This window comes from Muntiacus reevesi, chromosome 7 (genome assembly GCF_963930625.1).
Source record: "Muntiacus reevesi chromosome 7, mMunRee1.1, whole genome shotgun sequence".
NCBI lineage: Eukaryota > Metazoa > Chordata > Mammalia > Artiodactyla > Cervidae > Muntiacus > Muntiacus reevesi.
This window is the reverse complement of record NC_089255.1, coordinates 22712194-22732066: the sequence shown is the minus strand read 5'-3', so window position 1 is coordinate 22732066 and position 19873 is coordinate 22712194. Positions and strand designations below refer to the sequence as shown.

Here is a 19873-nt window from a genome sequence, read left to right as displayed (position 1 = left end):
ATACAGTGGAAAAAAGACAACCTCTTTAACAAGTGGTGCTGGGAAAACTGGTCAACCACTTGTAAAAGAATGAAACTCAAACACTTTCTAACACCATACACAAAAATAAACACAAAATGGATTAAAGATCTAAATGTAAGACCAGAAACTATAAAACTCCTAGAGGAGAACATAGGCAAAACACTCTCGACATAAATCACAGCAAGATCTTCTATGACCCACCTTCCAGAATATTGGAAATAAAAGCAAAAAAAAAAAAAAAAAAAAAAAAACAAAAAACAAATGGGACCTAATGAAAATTAAAAGCTTTTGCACAACAAAGGAAACTATAAGTAAGGTGAAAAGACAGCCCTCAGATTGGGAGAAAATAATAGCAAATGAGGAAACAGACAAAGGGTTAATCTCAAAAATATACAAGCAGCTCCTGCAGCTCAATTCCAGAAAAATAAATGACCCAATCAAAAAATGGGCCAAAGAATTAAACAGACATTTCTCCAAAGAAGACATACAGATGGCTAACAAACACATGAAAAGATGAACAACATCACTCATTATGAGAGAAATGCAAATCAAAACCTCAATGAAGTACCATTACACACCAGTCAGGATGGCTGCTATCCAAAAGTCTACAAGCAATAAATGCTGGAGAGGGTGTGGAGAAAAGGGAACCCTCCTACATTGTTAGTGGGAATGCAAACTAGTACAGCCACTATGGAGAACAGTGTGGAGATTCCTTAAAAAAACAGGAAATAGAACTGCCACATGACCCAGCAATCCCATTCCTGGGCATACACACTGAGGAAACCAGATCTGAAAGAGACACGTGCACCCCAATGTTCATCGCAGCACTGTTTATAATAGCCAGGACATGGAAGCAACCTAGATGTCCATCAGCAGACGAATGGATAAGGAAGCTGTGGTACATATACACCATGGAATATTACTCAGCCATTAAAAAGAATTCATTTGAATCAGTTCTAATGAGATGGATGAAACTGGAGCCCATTATACAGAGTGAAGTAAGCCAGAAAGATAAAGAACATTACAGTATACTAACACATATATATTGAATTTAGAAAGATGGTAATGATAACCCTATATGCAAAACCTAAAAAGAGACACAGAAGTACAGAACAGACTTTTGAACTCTGTGGGAGAAGGTGAGGGTGGGATGTTTTGAAAGAACAGCATGTATATTATCTATGATGAAACAGATCACCAGCCCATGTGGGATGCATGAGACAAGTGTTTGGGCCTGGTGCACTGGGAGGACCCAGAGGAGTCGGGTGGAGAGGGAGGTGGGAGGGGGGATCGGGATGGGGAATGTGTGTAACTCGATGGCTGATTCATGTCAATGTATGACAAAACCCACTGAAATGTTGTGAAGTAATTAGCCTCCAACTAATAAAAAAATTTTTTTTTTTAAATATGAATTCTTATGGGCCATAAAAAAAAAGATTAAATGGGACTCATTTTAATTTATCTATTTTTGTCAACATTTCTACCTTGCATGTCACTTTAGGAAGATTTATTTAATTTATCTAGTAGTCAGTTGGCTTGGCCTCTATTTCAGATAATTACGATAGCTTTAGAGTTCAGGATCCTGCCATATTAGTAAAATGAATGCTTCCTGGTGTTGGAGGACTATACTTCCTGGTTTGGACACAGCCCCTCCAATATGTGGGTAAATTTATCAAAGAATTAGTCGTTTCATCAGAAATATGCTCCATAGCAAATGAACTTTCTGAATGGTGTTGTCATGTTCTTACAATCCTATCCTCAAGTGGGCTGATTGCTGTGATCTGGAGAAAAGAAAAAGGAAATTGATTTGTAGTGACTTCTGTTTGTCAGGGCTTCCCAAGTGACCCTAGCGGTAAAGAACCTGCCTGTCAATGAAGGAGACAAAAGAGGCATGGGTTCAGTCCCTGGGTCCTTCAGATCTCCTGAAGGAGGACATAGTAACCCACTCTGGTATTCTTGCCCCGAGAATCCCATGGACAGTAGAGCCTGGTGGGCTACAGTCAATGTGGTTGCAAAGAGTCAGATACAATTGAGCAACTAACACTATACTACACTGCTGTTTGTCTAGCACTCCCTCCCCAAACATGCATTTATACTTCTAAATAGGAGATGTTAATGAGACTTTTCAGATATTTCTTTATTAACTGCAGCTGCATTTCTTTTCTTGGAAGATAAGTCAGAGGTTAGCCATTGAGAAACCTTCCAATCCTGTTTCTCTTTTCAGAACATGATTTAAGTTTGAGTATTCATTGACTTCCCTGGTGACTCAGATGGTAAAGAATCCACCTGCAGTGCAGGAGGCGTGGGTTTGACTTCAGGGTTGAGAAGATCCCCTGGAGGAGGGCATGGCAAGCCTCTCCAGTATTCTTGCCTGGAGAATTCTCATGGACAGAGAAACCTGGTGGGTTATAGTCCATGGGGTTGAAAAGAGTCGTACATGACTGAGCAACCAAGCTGGTGGAAGGCACTGCTCTGATTTTTAGCACCTATCCCATACTGTTTAGGTGAGATGAGATGAGGTGGTTAGATAGCATCATTGACTCAACAGACATGAATTTGAGCAAATTCCAGGGCACAGTGGAGGACAGAGGACACTAGCATGCTGCAGTTCTTGGGGTCACAAATAGTCGACTTAACTACTGAACAGCAACCATAATGTTTGCTTTGCTTATTTCAGTTGTTCCCTGGAAAGAAGGTCTGTAGTCAGTCTGCAGCACCAGATTCCAAGAAGTAGATTTAGATTCTGAACAGTCTCTATTAATGCTGTCTTGTACTTGCAAATTTTCCCTAGATGTGTTTTATTTTTTCAATGTTGCTTTTTATAATTTTTAAAGGTCTAGGGAAATTGTGGACAAAATCACTGTTTAAATAAATACCTACATGTTAAATTAAACTAACATTCTTCCTGTACTGTGACACAGGTAAGACAGAACAAAATTCTTATTTATTTTTAAGCAACTCTCCTGAGGTATAAGTGACATTCCCTAACATTCATCCGTTTTGAATTTCCAGTTTAATAAATTTTAGTAAATTATCCTTCATCCCCAATTAAAGTCATTCTTTATTACCACGCTTGTCCCCCGGCAACCACTGATCTAATTTATAGCTTTATAAGTTCCTTTTGTGAGTATATAATATACATGGGAGGTTTCAATATGTAATCTTGTGTTTTGCTATTTTTCCTTAACATAACGTTTTAGAAAAAATTATTTATCTTGTAGTATACATTAGTATTTCACTCATATTTATTGATGAATAGAAATTCATTGACAAATTAATTACATTTTGTTTATCCACTCACCAGCTGTTGCACATTTGCTTGCTTCTCGTTTGGGGGCTATTAGGAAGGATAACCACAAAGTAGGTTCCCAGTATTTTTAGAACGTAACTTTGTTAACACTTACACATTTACTGAGTATCACAAATGTAGGTCGCATGGCAAATTCCAAACACTATAGACTACTTGAAAGTGAAAGGGAAGTCACTCAGTCGTGTCTGACTTTTTGTGACCCATGGACTGTAGTCCGTCAGGCTCCTCCGTCCATGGGATTTTCCAGGCAAGCATACTGGAGTGGGTTGCCATTTCCTTCTCCAGGGGATCTTCCTGACCCAGGGATCGAACCAGGGTCTCCCGCATTATAGGGAGACTCTACTGTCTAAGCCACTGGGGAACCCCAGGGAATAGAATACTTAGCCAAATAGATATATATTGTGAGTCTTACTATGCTATCTACCATATGTGTGATCTCAAGTTAGTTACTTGATCTCTTTCAGCTTTCATTTTCTTGTTTGTAAGTTGGAAATAATATCTCTATTGCATATATTTTCTATTAAAATAGATAATTTAATACATAGAATTTGCACACATTTATAAATTGGTGATTTGAAAGTTTATAAACTTTATTGAAATTTTATGTAAAAGATTCCTAACCAAAGTGTGTTTCCTGTCACATTTGCAATCCCAATCTCTCTCAAGCTGAATAACAACAGTCCATCCCAAGGCAACCCAATTCTGAAAAGTTGTCAACTTTCTTGGCATTGTGAGCTCTTAAGATATATCTACAATGTTTGTGAAGCTGGTCTCAAGAAAGCAGTGTTTGATTCCTCATTTTGAACCACAGGAAGTTGATTCTAGGGCAGAAATGGTGCATGTCTAGTACATGCATGTGGTCTCATCTCTGACTGGCTGGGCAACAAGATGCAAAATCAATACCTGAAGCAGAATATTCCACAGACCTAGGCTGCAGAACTTTCCTCTGCTGAGGATACCTGATCAGAAAAAATGGAGAGGAGCACTTTGCCAGCCTCATTACTGATCCTGTGGCTTCATCCAGCCCGGCATTTCACATGATGTACTCTGCATATTAGTTAAATAAGTAGGGTGACAATAGACAGCCTTGATGTATTCCTTTTCCAATTTGAACCAGTCTGTGTCCAGTTCCGTGTCCAGTTCTAACTGTTGTTTCTTGACCTGCATACAGATTTCTCAGGAGGAAGGAAAGGTGGTCTGGTATTCCCATCTCTTTCAGAATTTCCCACACTTTATTGTGATCCACAGTCAAAGGCCTTGGCATAGTCAATAAAGGAGAAGTAGATGTTTTTCTGGAACTCCCTTTCTTTTTCGATATTTCAACTGACGTTGGCAATTTGATCTCTGGCTCCTCTGCCTTTTCTAAATCCAACTTGAACATCTGAAAGTTCACAGTCCACATATTGTTGAGGCCTGGCTTGGAGAATTCTGATCATTACTTTGCTAGCATGTGAGATGAGTGCAATTGTGTGGTAGTTTGAACATTCTTTGGCATTGCCTTTCTTTAGGATTAGAATGAAAACTGACCTTTCCCAGTCCTGTGGCCATTGCTGAGTTTTCCAAATTTGCTGACATATTGAGTGCAGCACTTTCGCAGCATCATCTTTTAGGATTTGAAATAGCTCAACTGGAATTCTGTCACCTCCACTGGCTTTGTTCATAGTGATGCTCCTTAAGGCCCACTTGACTTTGCATTCCAGGATGTCTGGCTCTAGGTGAGTGATCACACAATCGTGGCTTTCTGCATCATGAAGATCTTTTTTGTATAGCTTGTCTGTGTATTCTTGCTGCCTTTTCCTAATATCTTCTGCCTTTCTTAGGTCCACACCATTTCTGTCCTTTATTGTGCCCATCTTTGCATGAAACGTTCGCTTGGTATTTCTAATTTTGTTGACGAGATCTCTAGTCTTTCCCATTCTATTGTTTTCCTCTATTTCTTTGCATTGATCATGCAGGAGGACTTTCTTATCTCTCCTTGCTATTCTTTGGAACTCTGCATTCAAATGGGTATATCACTCCTTTTCTCCTTTGCCTTTCTCTTCTCTTCTTTTCTCAGCTATTTGTAAGGCCTCCTCAGATGAACATTTTGCCTATACTTTAATAAACAAGTTTAAAAACAAAAAGCAAGTGGTATTTTAAATGAGATGGCAAAATAATTGTCCTGAATATGTATCAGTGAATGACACCTAGTTCGTTCCTCAATTCCCTCAGCTCGAATGTTTATTACTAGCTGCTTTTTCGATGCTCCCTTTCAGGACCAGCCTAACTTCATTGCCAGTGAAAGAAAAATAGACAAAGTAAAAGTCTGTGGTGAGCCAGATGGTTTTTCTCTTCTGTACACAGACCATATGATGTATGAATATGACAAACACCACTTCCTGTTTGAAGAAGTCTCACAAGAACTGAGGTATTATGCATATGTGCTGCCAGGCCCACAAAAACACTGAACTCTCAGCTTGAGGCAGAACCGAGCACATTTGTGCAGGGGAATCCATGCCTCATGCCGCTCTCCAATCTGCTCTGGGTGTCCCTGACTGTCACCTTCACTGGTAGGGATGCTGTCAAACGTGGGTGCGGGTGTTCAGGGTGAAAGGACTGCACACAGGCACGTGGTGCTTCACAGGGACTTGGGGAGGAAAGGAGGATTGGAATTAGCAAGCATCTTATGATTTCAGTTTGTTTTTTTGGGGGGGGAGGTGATCTGAAATGAGTCTAATTCCTACACTATTTTATTCACTGCTTCATCTTTGTTTTCTGATTTTTTCCACAGGATCTGGTGTAGCCCAGAAAGTTATTCAAGATCATCAGACATATTCATTCAGATTGGAGAGGCAGTCACCATGAACTGTCATTGTGAAACAAGTTGGAGCAGTTACAACATTTTTTGGTATAAGCAACCAACCAGTGGAGAGATGATTTTCCTTACAAGGGATGGCTGCTACTCTACAAAATTTCAGAGACCACTTAATTCCTCCAGCCTCACCATTTCAACCTTACAACTGGAAGATTCTGCAAAGTACTTCTGTGCTCTCTTTGAACTCACAGTGCTTGAGGTAATAGGAAAAGCCTAACAAAAATCCCAGAGCTTAATAAGAGAGAGCCCCTCTGCTGCAGGACCAGAACTGAGATGCACACCTGTAGATCCTAGACAAGAAATGGTAATCCTGTGGTTGCTTCATCTGTGATCTGCATCAGAGGATTTAATTCTAAATAAAATTTTCTTCCATGACATATGGAAGAAGGTGTCCAGAGTAATTCTCTACTGATAACATTCTCCTCTTGAACTTTTGACTTTAAATCAACCATACAAAATATGTGTAAAGTTGTTTAAATTTGAAGGCTTGCTCCACAATAATATAAAATGGTAGTTTCACCTAAAGATCCTCACATCACAAATCTGGGTTTAGAATCTGAAATCATTATGAAAATCATTTCCTAAGTCCTCTCCTTTTAGGGCTTCCTGGGCACTAGGGGTAAAGAACTTGCTTGCCAGTGCAGGAGACATAAGAGACACAGATTTGATCCCTGGCTTGGGAAGATTCCCTGGAGGAGGGCACAGCCACCCACTCCAATATTCTTGCCTGGAGAATCCCTTGGACAGAAGAAGTTGGTGGGCTACAGTCCATGGGGGTTCAAAGAGTCAGACATGACTGAAACAACTTATCATACAGTCCTTTCCTCTTAGACATCATGTCAGAGCATATTCAGAGGAGAACCACCAGTGATGTATGATAAGAGATTAGTTATAAGGATTATTCACAGGCAGGGGCTAGAGCTGGTGGAAGAGTCTATAAAAGCTATTATATTTGTATTTGGTTTGAGCTTGAGATCACTGTAAGTCAACTAAAGTACCATTTATGAAGGAAAGTTGGATGTGGCAACTGGACAAACTGTGGACAAACTGGAAAAAGCATGGACAAACTGACATGTACATGAGGGCAATGGAACCCACAGGACACACTAAGACTTGTCTCTCTCTTACCTCCTTCAGGCTCACAGTAGTGGGCGAACTTCAGAAGTATGCCATCATGCTACATACATACTTGGTCAAAGACAAAGAGAACATGAGTAAGAGAGCTGGTGGGAGATCGAGGGGTTGTGAGTCAACAATAAGTTGAACTACCAGATCAGCAGCAACATTATGAGTTGCCATAGTCTCTGGAGCCCTGAACCAACCTGCAGAACCTAGAAATAGAACCACTTCATCACAAGTACTTTCCAAATCTTACAAAAATCTCTTTCATGGCCACCCATAACCCAGAACAATACAGAGAAGCGAATTCTTGGAAATTAGATTAAATTGAGACAGTACAAATCCACCATAATAGCTTAACTAGTTCACTTTCCTCCTTGTTAACTAAGCATTCATCATTACCTCTTTGAACACCACAACTTTGAATAAGGACCACAGGAAAACTATGCTTCCTGTTAATATGACACAATTATTCTTTGTTCAGCCAAAACAAACTCCCTCCTTCAAAGAGAATACCAAGTTCATTTATCTATTTAAGGGTGACGTTCTTTCCTCTTCTAGCTGAATCACACTCTCTAATTGACCCTGTATCTTTACTACAGAGATACAATGAGATATAAGATTAACTTGTAGCAGCACATTTTCTGTTACCGGAGGCAGGCAAAGAGGAGAGGGAAGCTAAAAATGGCTAATGTATACATAAATATATTCAAATAAAATGAAAATAATTTCATAAATACTCTAGGTTTTGTTACTGCAAATGACCGCATGAGTGTAACTGGTATTTATAACTGCCTCATCCAATACCCATTCCATAACCTCAATAGGCAGGGGAAATTGATATGTTGTATTCTGGGAAACATCATTAAGAACGATACTTGTCTTCTCATCACAAGCAATAGCAGTGAAAAAAGGAAAACATTTGTAAAGTTTTTAAAGAAAGCAAACAAATAAAACTTTCAAGGACACTTCTAATGAGCATGAAAGCATATTTTTAAATTGTATTTTATTGTTATAAAAAACTGATAAGAGAGTGGAAAGCCAGTGCCAGTCTGGAAGGCTATGTATGCAACACACATTACTGAAAAAGGAATCAAATGCAGAATATATTAAAAGCTCATAAATCGAAAAGAAGTGAAAATAGTCACTTCTTAGCTGTTAATAAGAATGACTTATTAATAGTCATTAATAAGAATGGCAAAATCTTGGAGATCCACAAAAATATTATATCCAATAGCTAGTAAATATTCAAGAAGTCCTTGATTTCACTATTTTTCACAGAAATCAAAGTAAAACCTCACCTGTTCCATATGTGACTTTTTAGCACCCTGACTGTATCAATGTAGCTAGCTGGCTATCACATCAAAAGGATAAGGAAAAATAATGACTATCTCCAGGAAAACAAGTGATTAAATAAATTTCCTACAAGCGTCCATTACTGAACTGATGTGGAGGCGAAAATCAGGTCACAGTTCTGGGTATTAATTAATGGAAAGGAGGTTTTGGTAGAATATAGAAAGTTGGGATTTATTGAGCTTACTATATGCCAGGCACTGTAGGATGCAATTCTGATTCATTATCTAATTTAAGTATCAAAACCCTATGAGACAGATTTTACTGTTCCAATTTTTTTAATCTTTGAGAAATGAGACATAACTTTCCTAACTGTGAAAAGCATCTTAAGCTTTTATTGTCATCCTGAGTGTACCATTTAGAGGGCTCCTTGGAGAAGATTTGGGTATGAGGAAGCACTTGACCCAGAAGAGGGTGACTGGATGTCTCAGTGATGGTAACATGGTGGGCTTAAACTGGAACCTAAAGGGATCTATGAAGAACACTTCTATGAAGATCTATAAGACCTTCTAGAAATACCACCACAAAAAAATATCCTTTTCATCATAAGGGATTGGAATGCAAACTGTCAAACGTGGGTGCGGTATTCAGGGTGAAAGGACTGCACACAGGCACATGGTGCTTCACAGGGACTTGGGGGGGAAAGGAGGGCTGGAGAAAAGCAAGCATCTTAGGGTTTCAGTTTGGTTTTTCTTTTTAGATACATAAATGAGTCTAATTCCTACACTCTTTTATTCACTGCTTCATCTCTGTTTTCTGATTTTTTCCACAGGATCTGGTGTGGCCCAGAAAGTTACTCAAGACCAGCCAGATATATCCAGTCAAGTTGGGGAGTCAGCCACCATGAACTGTCAGTATAAGACAAGTTGGAGGAGCTATAACATTTTTTGGTATAAGCGGCTTCCCAGTGGAGAGATGATTTACCTTAATGTTCAGAGTTCTTATGGCCCGAATGCAAGGGATGGCTGCTACTTCATAAATTTTCAGAGATCACGTAAAGCCACCAGCCTCATTATTTCAGCCTTAAAGCTGGAAGACTCTGCAAAGTACTTCTGCGTTCTCTGGGAGCTCACAGTGCTTGAAGTGATAGGAAAAGCTGAACAAAAACTCCTGAGCTGGATAAGAGAGAGGACCCCCCTCCCCGACAACCCCACCCCCGCCCACCCCTGCTGCAGGATGACCGCCAAAATACACAGCTGTAGACCCCAGACAAGAAATGGTAGTCCTATGCTTCTTTCATCTGTGGTCTGGATCAGAAGATTTAATCCTAAAAGAAAGCTCCTTGCATGTCATTTGGAATCAGGTGTCCAGGATAACTTTCTACTGCTGTATTCTCATCTTGAATTTTTGACGTTTAAGTCAATCATCCAGAGCATGTGTAAAGCTGTCTAAATTTGAAAACTTGCCCCATAAGGATATAAAATGGCAGTTTCACCTAAAGATCCTCACATCACAAATCTGGGTCTGGAAGCTGAAATCATCATGAAAATCATTTCCTTAGTCCTTTCCCCTCAGATTTTGTGTCAGGGCACAATCAGAGAAGGAGAACCACCAGTGATGTAGAGTAAGAGATAAGTTATAAGGATTAGAACACAGGCAATAGCTAGAGCTGGTGGAAGAGTCCATAAAAACTGTTTATTTTTATTTGGTGTTGTGCTTGAATTCACTGTAAGTCAACTAGGTAACATTCATGACGGAAAGTTGGATGTGGACAAAAGCATGGACAAACTGTGACATGTATGGAAATACAGGAGGACAACGGAACCCACACTAAAGCTTGTCTTTCTCTAATCTCCTTAGGGCTCACAGCACTGGGTGAACTTCAGGAGAAGTGGATGTCATTTTCCATCATGCTATATGTGTACTTTGTCTAATACAAACAGAATATGAGTAAGAGATTTGATGGGAGGTAGAGGAGTTGTGAGTCAATAATAAGTTGAACTATCAGATCAGCAGCAACATTATGTATTGCCATAGTCCCTGGAGCTCTGCACCAACCTGTGGAACATAAAAATATGGCTACTTCATCACAAGTACCCTCCAAAACTTACACAAATCTCTTTCATGGCCAAGCCTAACCCAGAACAAAAAAGGGAGAAAATAGATTTCCAGATAGTTAAGTTGAAACAGTACAAAGCTACCGTAATAGCTTAACTAGTTAACTTCCCTCCTTGTTAACTAGGGATTCATCAGTACCTCCTTGAACAACACAACTTTCTAATAAGGACAACGGGAAAATCATGCTTCCTGTTAATATGATGCAATTACTTGATCTTCAATCAACCAAAGCAACTTCTCTTCCTCAAAGAGAATGCTAAGTTCATTTATCCATTTAGGGATGATGCTCTGTCCTCTGATAGCTGGATCAGAGGATCCATTGAATTCTTTAACTTGACTACTGAGATACAAGGATACAATATTTAACTTGTAGTAGCACGCTTTATGCTACTACAGGCAGGAAAACTGGAGATGGAAGTTTAAAATGGTTGATGCATACATAAATATATTCATATAAAATGAAAGTAATTTCATAACTATTATACTTTTGGGTACTGCAAATGACCACATGGTTGTAACTGGTATTTATAACTACCTCGTGCATTACCCATTCTATAATCTCTTTGTTCATAGCAAGAATCTCCACTCACTGTTGTATTTAACTTCATATAAAACAAGCTCTTTATTCAGGAACAATGCTATATGGAAAGTAATAAAGAATAAAGATGAATAAGGAACTCTGCAAGTCCACCTCTGTGGTTTTGGCAGAAGTTTGCCAAGCATTGAAGACAAATCCAAGCGTCTATTTTAGTGGGAAAAAAATCTTACTAATCCTCAGGGGAAATTGATATGTTGTATTCTGGGAAACATCATTATACCCGACTTATTATCACAGGCAGTAACAGTCACAAAAGGTAAGCATTTTAAAGTTTTTAAAGAAAACAAACACATAAAAGTTTCAGCGGAGCTTCTCATGAGCATGCAAGTATATTTTAAAATTGTTTTGTTTCTTAAAAATCACTGCAAAGAAAGGGAAAAGTCAAGGTCCGACTGGAAGGCTATACATTCAATACACAGTCCTGAAAAGGACTCAAATGCAGGATATATTAAAAGCTCATAAATCAATAAGAAGAGAAAACAGGTAATAAGAATGGCAAAATCTTGGAGATCCAAATCATAAATATTATATCCAATAGGTAGTAAACATGCAACATGACCTTGATTTTACTGTTTTTACAGAAACCAAAATCAAACCTCATCTGTTCCATCCGTGTCCTTTCAGCCTGAGTGTATCAATGTAGCTAGATGTATATGATACCAAAAGGATAAGGAAAAATAATGACTGTCTCCAGGAAAGTAAGTGATTAAGTAAATGTCCTGGAAGCTTCCATTACTGAACTGATGTGCAGGTTGGGGGTGGGGGGGGGAGTAGGTCACAGAAGTGGACTCTGAAGAAAAGGTAGGCTTTAGTAAAAGGAAGAAAGTTGATATTTATTGAGCTTAGTATAATATAGTAAGGCACCATGGGATGCATTTCCAATCCATTATCTAATTTAAGTGTTAAAACCCTATGAGACAGGTTTTATTGTTCCATTTCTTTTAATCTTTGAGAAGTGAGACATAACTTTTCTAACTGTGAAAAGTGTCCCAAACTTTTATTGTCTTCCAGAGTGTACCATCTTAGAGGGCTCCTTAAGAGAAAGTTTGGGTATGGAGAAGCACTTGGATCTAAGACAGGGTGGCTGGATGTCTCAGGGATGGTGACATTATACTACTTTAAACTGGAAGCTAAAGGCAACTAGGAAAGAAGATGGTAAACCTAGGTACAAATTGCCCCAGGATCAGTAGATGAGGAAATCACCCACTATCCAGTTAAGTGCTAAATGCTTTGTTTGTTAGTTGTAGAGTGCCTGGAAAAACAAGAGGCTACAGGAAAAGAAGAGATATCACTCCTTAAACACTCCAAGCATATTTCTATATCAAGACCTGTGCCCCTTGCCTTTGCCCTCTCTGCTGTGATGCTATCCCTCAAAACATTTACTTGGGGGCACCTCTGAAAACTCAAATGTCACAGCTTTGTGAATGCCTTATCTCAGCCTTACTATTTGCATTCCCAGAGAATCAGACTCCAGCGACTGCGCAGCAGGAATGAAAGCTGAAGCACTGCCATCTGGTGCCCTGCTGAATATTCTGTGAGGCGGACACTGGGCACCTTGCTGCCCTCTAGTGGTCATGGATTAAACTGCGGGCACACCTAGTCACTGGTATGTGCTTGGAGAATCCTGTGGAGTAAAGAGCCTGAGTGGCTACAGTTCAAAGGTTTCAAAGACGGAGAGGCTAAGCGTGCATGCACGCTGGTCACAATGGGGGCTTCCATTGTTGAACCAAAATCAGTAAACGTCTCATTGAAGAAATCATAGGAGATTAGAAGATTCGGGAGAACTGGCTGGTTTTAATCTTTTCCTGAGAGTGAAATTCACTCAGTCGTGTCCGAATCTTTGCGACCCCATGGACTATCGGGTCCGTGGAGTTCTCTAGGCCAGAATACTGGAGTGGGTAGGCTTTCCCTTCTTCAGGAGATCTTCCCAATCCAGGGATCGAACCCAGGTCTCCCACGTTGCAGGCGGATTCTTTACAAACTGAGCCACAAGGGAAGCCCAAAAATACTTGAGTGGATATCCTATCCCTTCTGCAGAGGATTTTCCGGACCCAGGAATCGAACGGGGGTCTCCTGCATTGCAGGTGGATTCTTTACCAACTGAGCTATCAGGGAAGCCCTGATCATCTTTGCCTACTAGATGTGAAAATGATTGACTTCAAACGACAAATATTGGATTGGCCAAAAAGTATCTTCATGTTTACCTTTACGTAAAATCTCTTACATGGGATGATTTTGGCTGGCAAGTAATAGGCTACCTTGGAAAGGAAGCTCAGAATTATTGCACAAAGGGTTTTCTTCTTCTTCTTCTTCTTCTGGTAAGTGAAATAGTTTCTACTGCTCTGTCCTTTCTTGTGGTATTCTGAGAATGGCAGCAAGACTCAAAAATGGGGAAGAAATTAAGCAATCGTAGCAAACACTGCTTGGTAAATTCATTCCAACAACAACATCTCAATCTCTCAATTTAACACCCTAATGAACTGATTTTCCCTGAACCGTAAGAACATAATAGACCATGGAAACTTATGGAAATACATGAAATCTACCATTTAAACTGCCAATTACACATGAAAAAATATTAAGCTCTATCTTGTGGATAAACTCCTTTGCAATTTGAGAGTTTGGCTCCCAAATCCTCAACGTTTTGTGCATTGCTTGCAACTGACTGAGTGCCTATGCTAGGGAAAGTGTTGTGTGAGGTGATTTTCAGGTGTGTTCTCACTCAATTCTTCTCCTAACCCTTCAAGGTTAGGTCCACACTACTTTAGGGAGGCAATGTAACAGTGCTTGGGATGGAAGACTTGGATTATGTTTCTAGATCTACTACTCATTAGTTGAGTGATCTTGGGAGTATCACTTAATTATTTTTATGCTTCAGTTTCCTTATATTTGCAATGTGGATATTGATAGAATCTACCATGCTGGGTTCTGAGGAGAAGTGAATGAGATGATGAATGCCAATGTGAGCCCAGTGCCCAGCAGAAGGATACTGACTATTCACAGAAATGGAAATTGAATATGAGAGAGGTTCAATACCTTGCCTGGTGTTGCAGAGTAAGTGTCAGAGTGGAGCCCTCCCTCCATACCTTACTTAGAGCAGATGCCTTCCTCATCCCAAGAGTAACTCTCTATCTTAATATAGTATTGTATTGTCTTTAAAGTGCTTATGCAGTGCAGTGGGTGCTGCGCTGGATTGATTCTTGATCAGGGAGCTAAGATCCCAAATGCCTTGTTCTCCTCTCAAAAAAAAAAAAAAAAAAAAATTAAAAAACCCAGAAGCAATATTGGAACGAATTCAATAAAGTATTTAAAAATGACTGACATCAAGAAAATTCTTTTTTAAAAAAAAGAAAGAAAATCAACAAGTAGACTGCTATTATTTTTAAAACATATAACCTCTGACATTTAAAACATTTACAGAATATCACAAACATAGGGGCATGACAGATTCCAAACACCATATGCTCCATACCAGATAGATAAGTGTTCTAATTCTTACTGTGCCACTTACCTGATATTTCACCTTGAGTTAATCACCCAAACTCTTTGAGCTTCAGTTTTTGCTATTTGTAAATTAGGAATAGTAGTAACTCTTTGTGTGACTTTCATATTAGAATAATGTACTTGAAGCAAAACAAAGTTCAGCACATTATGTGGGTGAACATTTCTATTTGGGGAATTTGAAAGTTTTTAAAATTTTGTTTAAAATACATATAAAGATTCTTAACCAAAGTGGGATTCATGTCACATATTACCATCCCACTCCCTCAATTTGAATAGTAGCAGTCCATGATTAAGCAGCCCACTTCTGAAATGTTGTCGGTTCTCTTTGTGTAGTGAGGTCATCTCAATGCTTGTGAAGTTGATCTAAAGAAAGCAGTGTTTGATCCTTCATTGTGAACCACAGGAAACTGATTCTAGGGCAGAAATGGTTGGTGTTTCTAGCACATGTATGCGGTCTTGTCTCTGATTGGTTGGGGAACCAGGTATAGAAACCTATTTTCTGAAGCAGCAAGTTTCATAGATCTAGGCTGCAGAACATTCTTCTACTGAGGATACTTGATCAGGATAAATGGAGAGGAACACTTTGACAGCCTCATGGCTGATCCTGTGGCTTCATCTTGGCCGTAAGTCCTGGGGCTGCTGAAGACATTCTGAACAGCCTGGGTGGTGATGGGAAGAAGGGAGATGCAGTCAGGCACCTCAAGATTCTAATATGTGGGAATGTGTGAAGGCAACGAACACTGTAGAGAAATCAGTTTCTATGTCTTTCTGAACAGGAGTGAGCAGCCTCTTGACTGTGGAACAACGTCCTGCCTCGCTGTGGGTTCAGGAAGGAGAGAGTGCCAATTTCACCTGCAGTTTCCCTTCCAGCTCTTTCTATGCCTTACACTGGTACAGATGGGAACCTGCAAAGGGCCCCAAGAACCTGTTTGTAGTGAGTGCAAATGGGGATGAAAAGAAGCGAGGACGAGTGAGAGTCACTCTGAACACTAAAGAGGGTGACAGCTCCATGTACATCAGAGGATCCCAGCCTGAAGACTCAGCCACATACCTCTGTGCCTCCACACAGTGCTCCTCAGCCCCCTGCAGCCCACACCCAAACCAGGGCCTGCTGCCGCTCTGGGACCAGCGCCGAGGAAAAGGGAAATTCAATGAATGACAGTGTTTTTGGTAATCGGGGAAATGCAGACACTGGTAAACAGGGATTCCAGTCACTGTAGCTCCCTCAACCAACTGGACTGTTTCTAAACGTCACTAATCTCCACTACTGCCAGTATACTGGCCATATCATTGATTCCAATTCCTAGCCTCCTCTTTTCCCATGATCCCAAGTGAACTAAATAGTATTCAAACCTATCTAAAATAATGTGGTTATACCTGGGTAATATTTACCCTTCACTGTTGCTACATCCTAAGAGCTAGTCTTTATGGTATTTCTTTATGTGTATGAATGTAATATGGGGATATGCTGTCTCACAGATCTGGCTTGGAAGTCTGCATGTTTTATACCAGAACAGTCAATTCTGTCTCGTTTAACTCGAAGATTTTGATTTTTCTTTATTTCAAACTTCCCACTACGTGGACATCTGTATGTCATTTCTTTACTATGTGGCTGTTTGCATTTTAAAAAATTGCTTTGATATCTGGAAGAAGCATTGATAGGGGAAATTCACTACTAAAATTGGTCTCTCCCCCAGTTTATATTGTTACTATAATAGTGAGTAAGTAACTGGACTCCAGGATCTGAGTTTCTTACTGAGTAATTTCCAGGTATATGAAGCTGATCAATCATCTGGCCCTGTGCTCATTTTGCAGATTTCCAAATAACCCACCAGTTTAATATCATATCAGGCTTCTCTGATGGCTCAGATGGTAAAGAATCTGCCCACAATGCAGGAGAGCCTTATTTGATCCCTGGGTCAGGAAGATCCCCTGGAGGAGGGAATGGCTACCCATTCCAACATTCTTACCTGGATAGTTCCATGGGCAGAGGAGCCTGGTGGGCTGTAGTCCATGGGGTCACAAGGAGCTGGACATGACTGAGCGACTAGCACTCTCACTTAATGCCGCATCAGCGCTTTGCTGATGCTTAGTCACTTCAGGTGCGTCCGACTCTGATGCTATGGACTGTAGCCCGCCAGGCTCCTCTGGCACAGTTCTGGGGTCTTTCTGGGGTTTGTCAACATGGATTAATTTGCTTCTGGGCTCTTCATCTTATAGCTTATGTTTTCAGGTTTCTCCCCACCATACACATCAGTAGTTAACACCCAGCCTCTGCCCAGCCTCCTGAAGCATGGGGCTGTGGTGCGCTCTCTCTTTCACAAATTTATATTTTAAAAAATGTATTAATGTCATTATGTTTAGGAAAGATAATACATATTATAAAAACAATACTGGTTTGCATACAAATCCCACAGACCGAAACTATTTAAGAAACATTCATGTGAAAGATTTCTTCTTCAAAGATCATTCACAAGGCAGTAATGAATCTATTTGTCCATCAGATTGCAAATGGTTGAATCCACTTTGCGATATGAATGTGCATAGAACTGAAAGGTAAAGCACAGAAGTGAGTGAGGTGAACCTGTAGTTCCTTGTACAGTAGTGTTAGTGGAATAAAACAACACGCAAAAAAAGAGCTTCTGGTCAACTTCCTAAACTGGGTCTTCAACATTATTGGCATAAACATCAATGGAAGAAATTTCTAATATTCTCAGTGAAGACCCTGTGTTTTAGCTAACTCTGAATTGGTAGAAACAAAAAGCACAGAGAAAAAGCAAGGACACAGTCTGTCTATACTGTGTGTTGCTGTGACACAGTGCTTCATGTATTTTTCATACCAAAGAACATATAGAAATTGATTACATTTGCACAGCCCTTCAATATAGAATGCTGCTTGAAACTGACCTGTGATTCCACATTCCCTGGGTTCTTCCTCACCTTAGGAGGTAAGGAGATAAAGCACTTTCCATACAGGTAATCAATTCCTGGATGCAGTGGCACATAATTTGGAAAATCTACTCATAAACATGGGGAAATGTAAACCTGGAAATGAGAATTCTTAAAAAAATACCTGTGTCTTTATGAAAGTCATGTGTAACCAAGCAAACATGCACCAAACTTTTCAGTTTCTTTGGGTTCTCAAATGGATTTGAAATTGAAAATACTCTGTTGTGTTAGTTATAGAGATACAGATCTGACCTCTTAAATAGTCCCTCATTTTTTAAAGTCACATAGAGGGAGAATGAGTGAAATATAAAAATCAAATTGAACAAGGAAAGCTCACATCTCCCTGTTTACTGTAGGGCCCCAACATGAGCAACAACCACCTGCTCCTGTTCTGTGGGGCCCGAGGCTCTCATCACACCTGGGCATCACCAGCTAATCTGTGCTAAGGCAGGAGCACTGAGACCACACGTGAAGAAGTTTGGTGAAACAGACAGATGTTTCAGGTCCAGCTCTTAGAGACAATCAGAAATCAGGGAGAGGAAAAACACCTTTCATTCTTGCTAATATCTCACAAGTCTTCAACAGGATTCTCTTCACGGCACTTGTGTCATTGTGTTTTGCTGCATAGCAAACCACCTCAAAACTCACTGTTTGATTATCTCATGATATCTCTGCTCCATGTGGTGAAAGGGGGCTCAACTGCACTGTAATCCCTCAATTTACTCACTTAATTAGTGGGGTTGACTGGAAGCTGAGGCTCAACTGAAATCTCAGAGGCCCAGGCTCATCTCTTCTTCAGACGTTCTCAGGAGTGACCATGGCCCATACATGTGATCTCTCTTTGGGGCCCTGAGCGAAGCTGGGCATCTTACATTGTGCCTCGGGGCTTCCAAAATCACAGAAGTGTCAACTGCCAAAGGGTCGCCCCCTTTCGCCTCAGAACTGGCATGATGTTAACTTCTGCTCATCTGTTTACTCCAGTAAGTCAGGCAGCCAGCCTGGACTCAGTGCACACGGGGGCTACACAAGGTCCCAGGTATCGGGAAGCAAGGATCACCGGAGGCAACTTTGGCCACTAGTTTCCATGTGAGCTGATAGAATAAATACATTCCTTGTGGCAAAGTGGCACCAGAGTGCTAATGAAGCACACAGATCTTAATAATCATCAAGGTCAAGTCAGTTTACTGCTCAAATAGCACCCACATCCATTTCCTCACTCTATACTCCTTGCAACTCCCCTAATCCAAGCATTTAGCACCTCTCACTTGGATAGCTGCAAAGGCCTCTTCACTCTCTTCCTGCCTTTGCTCTCAACTCTTTGAATCTGACTTTTACATGACCACAGAGTTTATACATATATATATATATTTGAGAAGGAATTGGCAACCCACTCCAGTATTCTTGCCTGGGAAATCCCATGGACAGAGGAACCTGACGTGTTGCAGTTGATAGGGTCACAAAGAATTGGACACGACTTAGCGACTGAACAACAATAACAATAACTGAATAACAATAACATCAATAATAACAACAATAACATAAAAAATTAGTTCACTCCCTGCTCATCTTTGGATAATGAGGAACCATTAGAAATTGTAAAGACCAAATTTTGTGTTAAGAATTACAAGGCAATGCACAATTTTTCCCTGAGTTACGTCTAGTTTTCTCATTCACTCTTTTCTGCCACATACTGTAGATGTACATCGGCCACTTTAAAATAAAACCATTTATGTTTTTATTAAGTGCTTTCCTTAATCTTAACCTTTGTGGATGCTGTCCTCTTTGGTCAGAATGGTTTTCCCCAAGTACTTGTGTAAAACACATATATGTACTCAACCTTTACAGCCCAGTTCAAGCAACATTATTTCTTATATGAAATCTCAGAGGATAATATTGCTAACTTTTAATTATAAATATTCTTGGATCTGCTCCACTCTTAAGATGGTTTGACAGGAATACTTGCTACTGAGGGCCGTCTTATATTTATATTCATTCAAACTGTTTCCTACGAGGCATGAAGAGATTCTGTTTAGACCACAAACCAAAGCACGGTCAGGTTCCCTTCTTTTCATTTAGCAAATATCTCCCTCACAGCACAAGCCCCGGA

The 19873-nt window shown here is 40.0% G+C and overlaps 1 gene segment (V, D, J or C); it reads left to right on the top strand.

Moving 5' to 3' along the window:
- Window positions 1-15385: 15385 nt before the first annotated feature.
- LOC136172536 (T cell receptor alpha variable 24-like) lies at window positions 15386-15976 on the top strand. The segment is given in 2 exon segments: window positions 15386-15440; window positions 15594-15976. Coding segments are annotated over 2 exon segments (438 nt in total).
- The last annotated feature ends 3897 nt before the right edge of the window (window positions 15977-19873 follow it).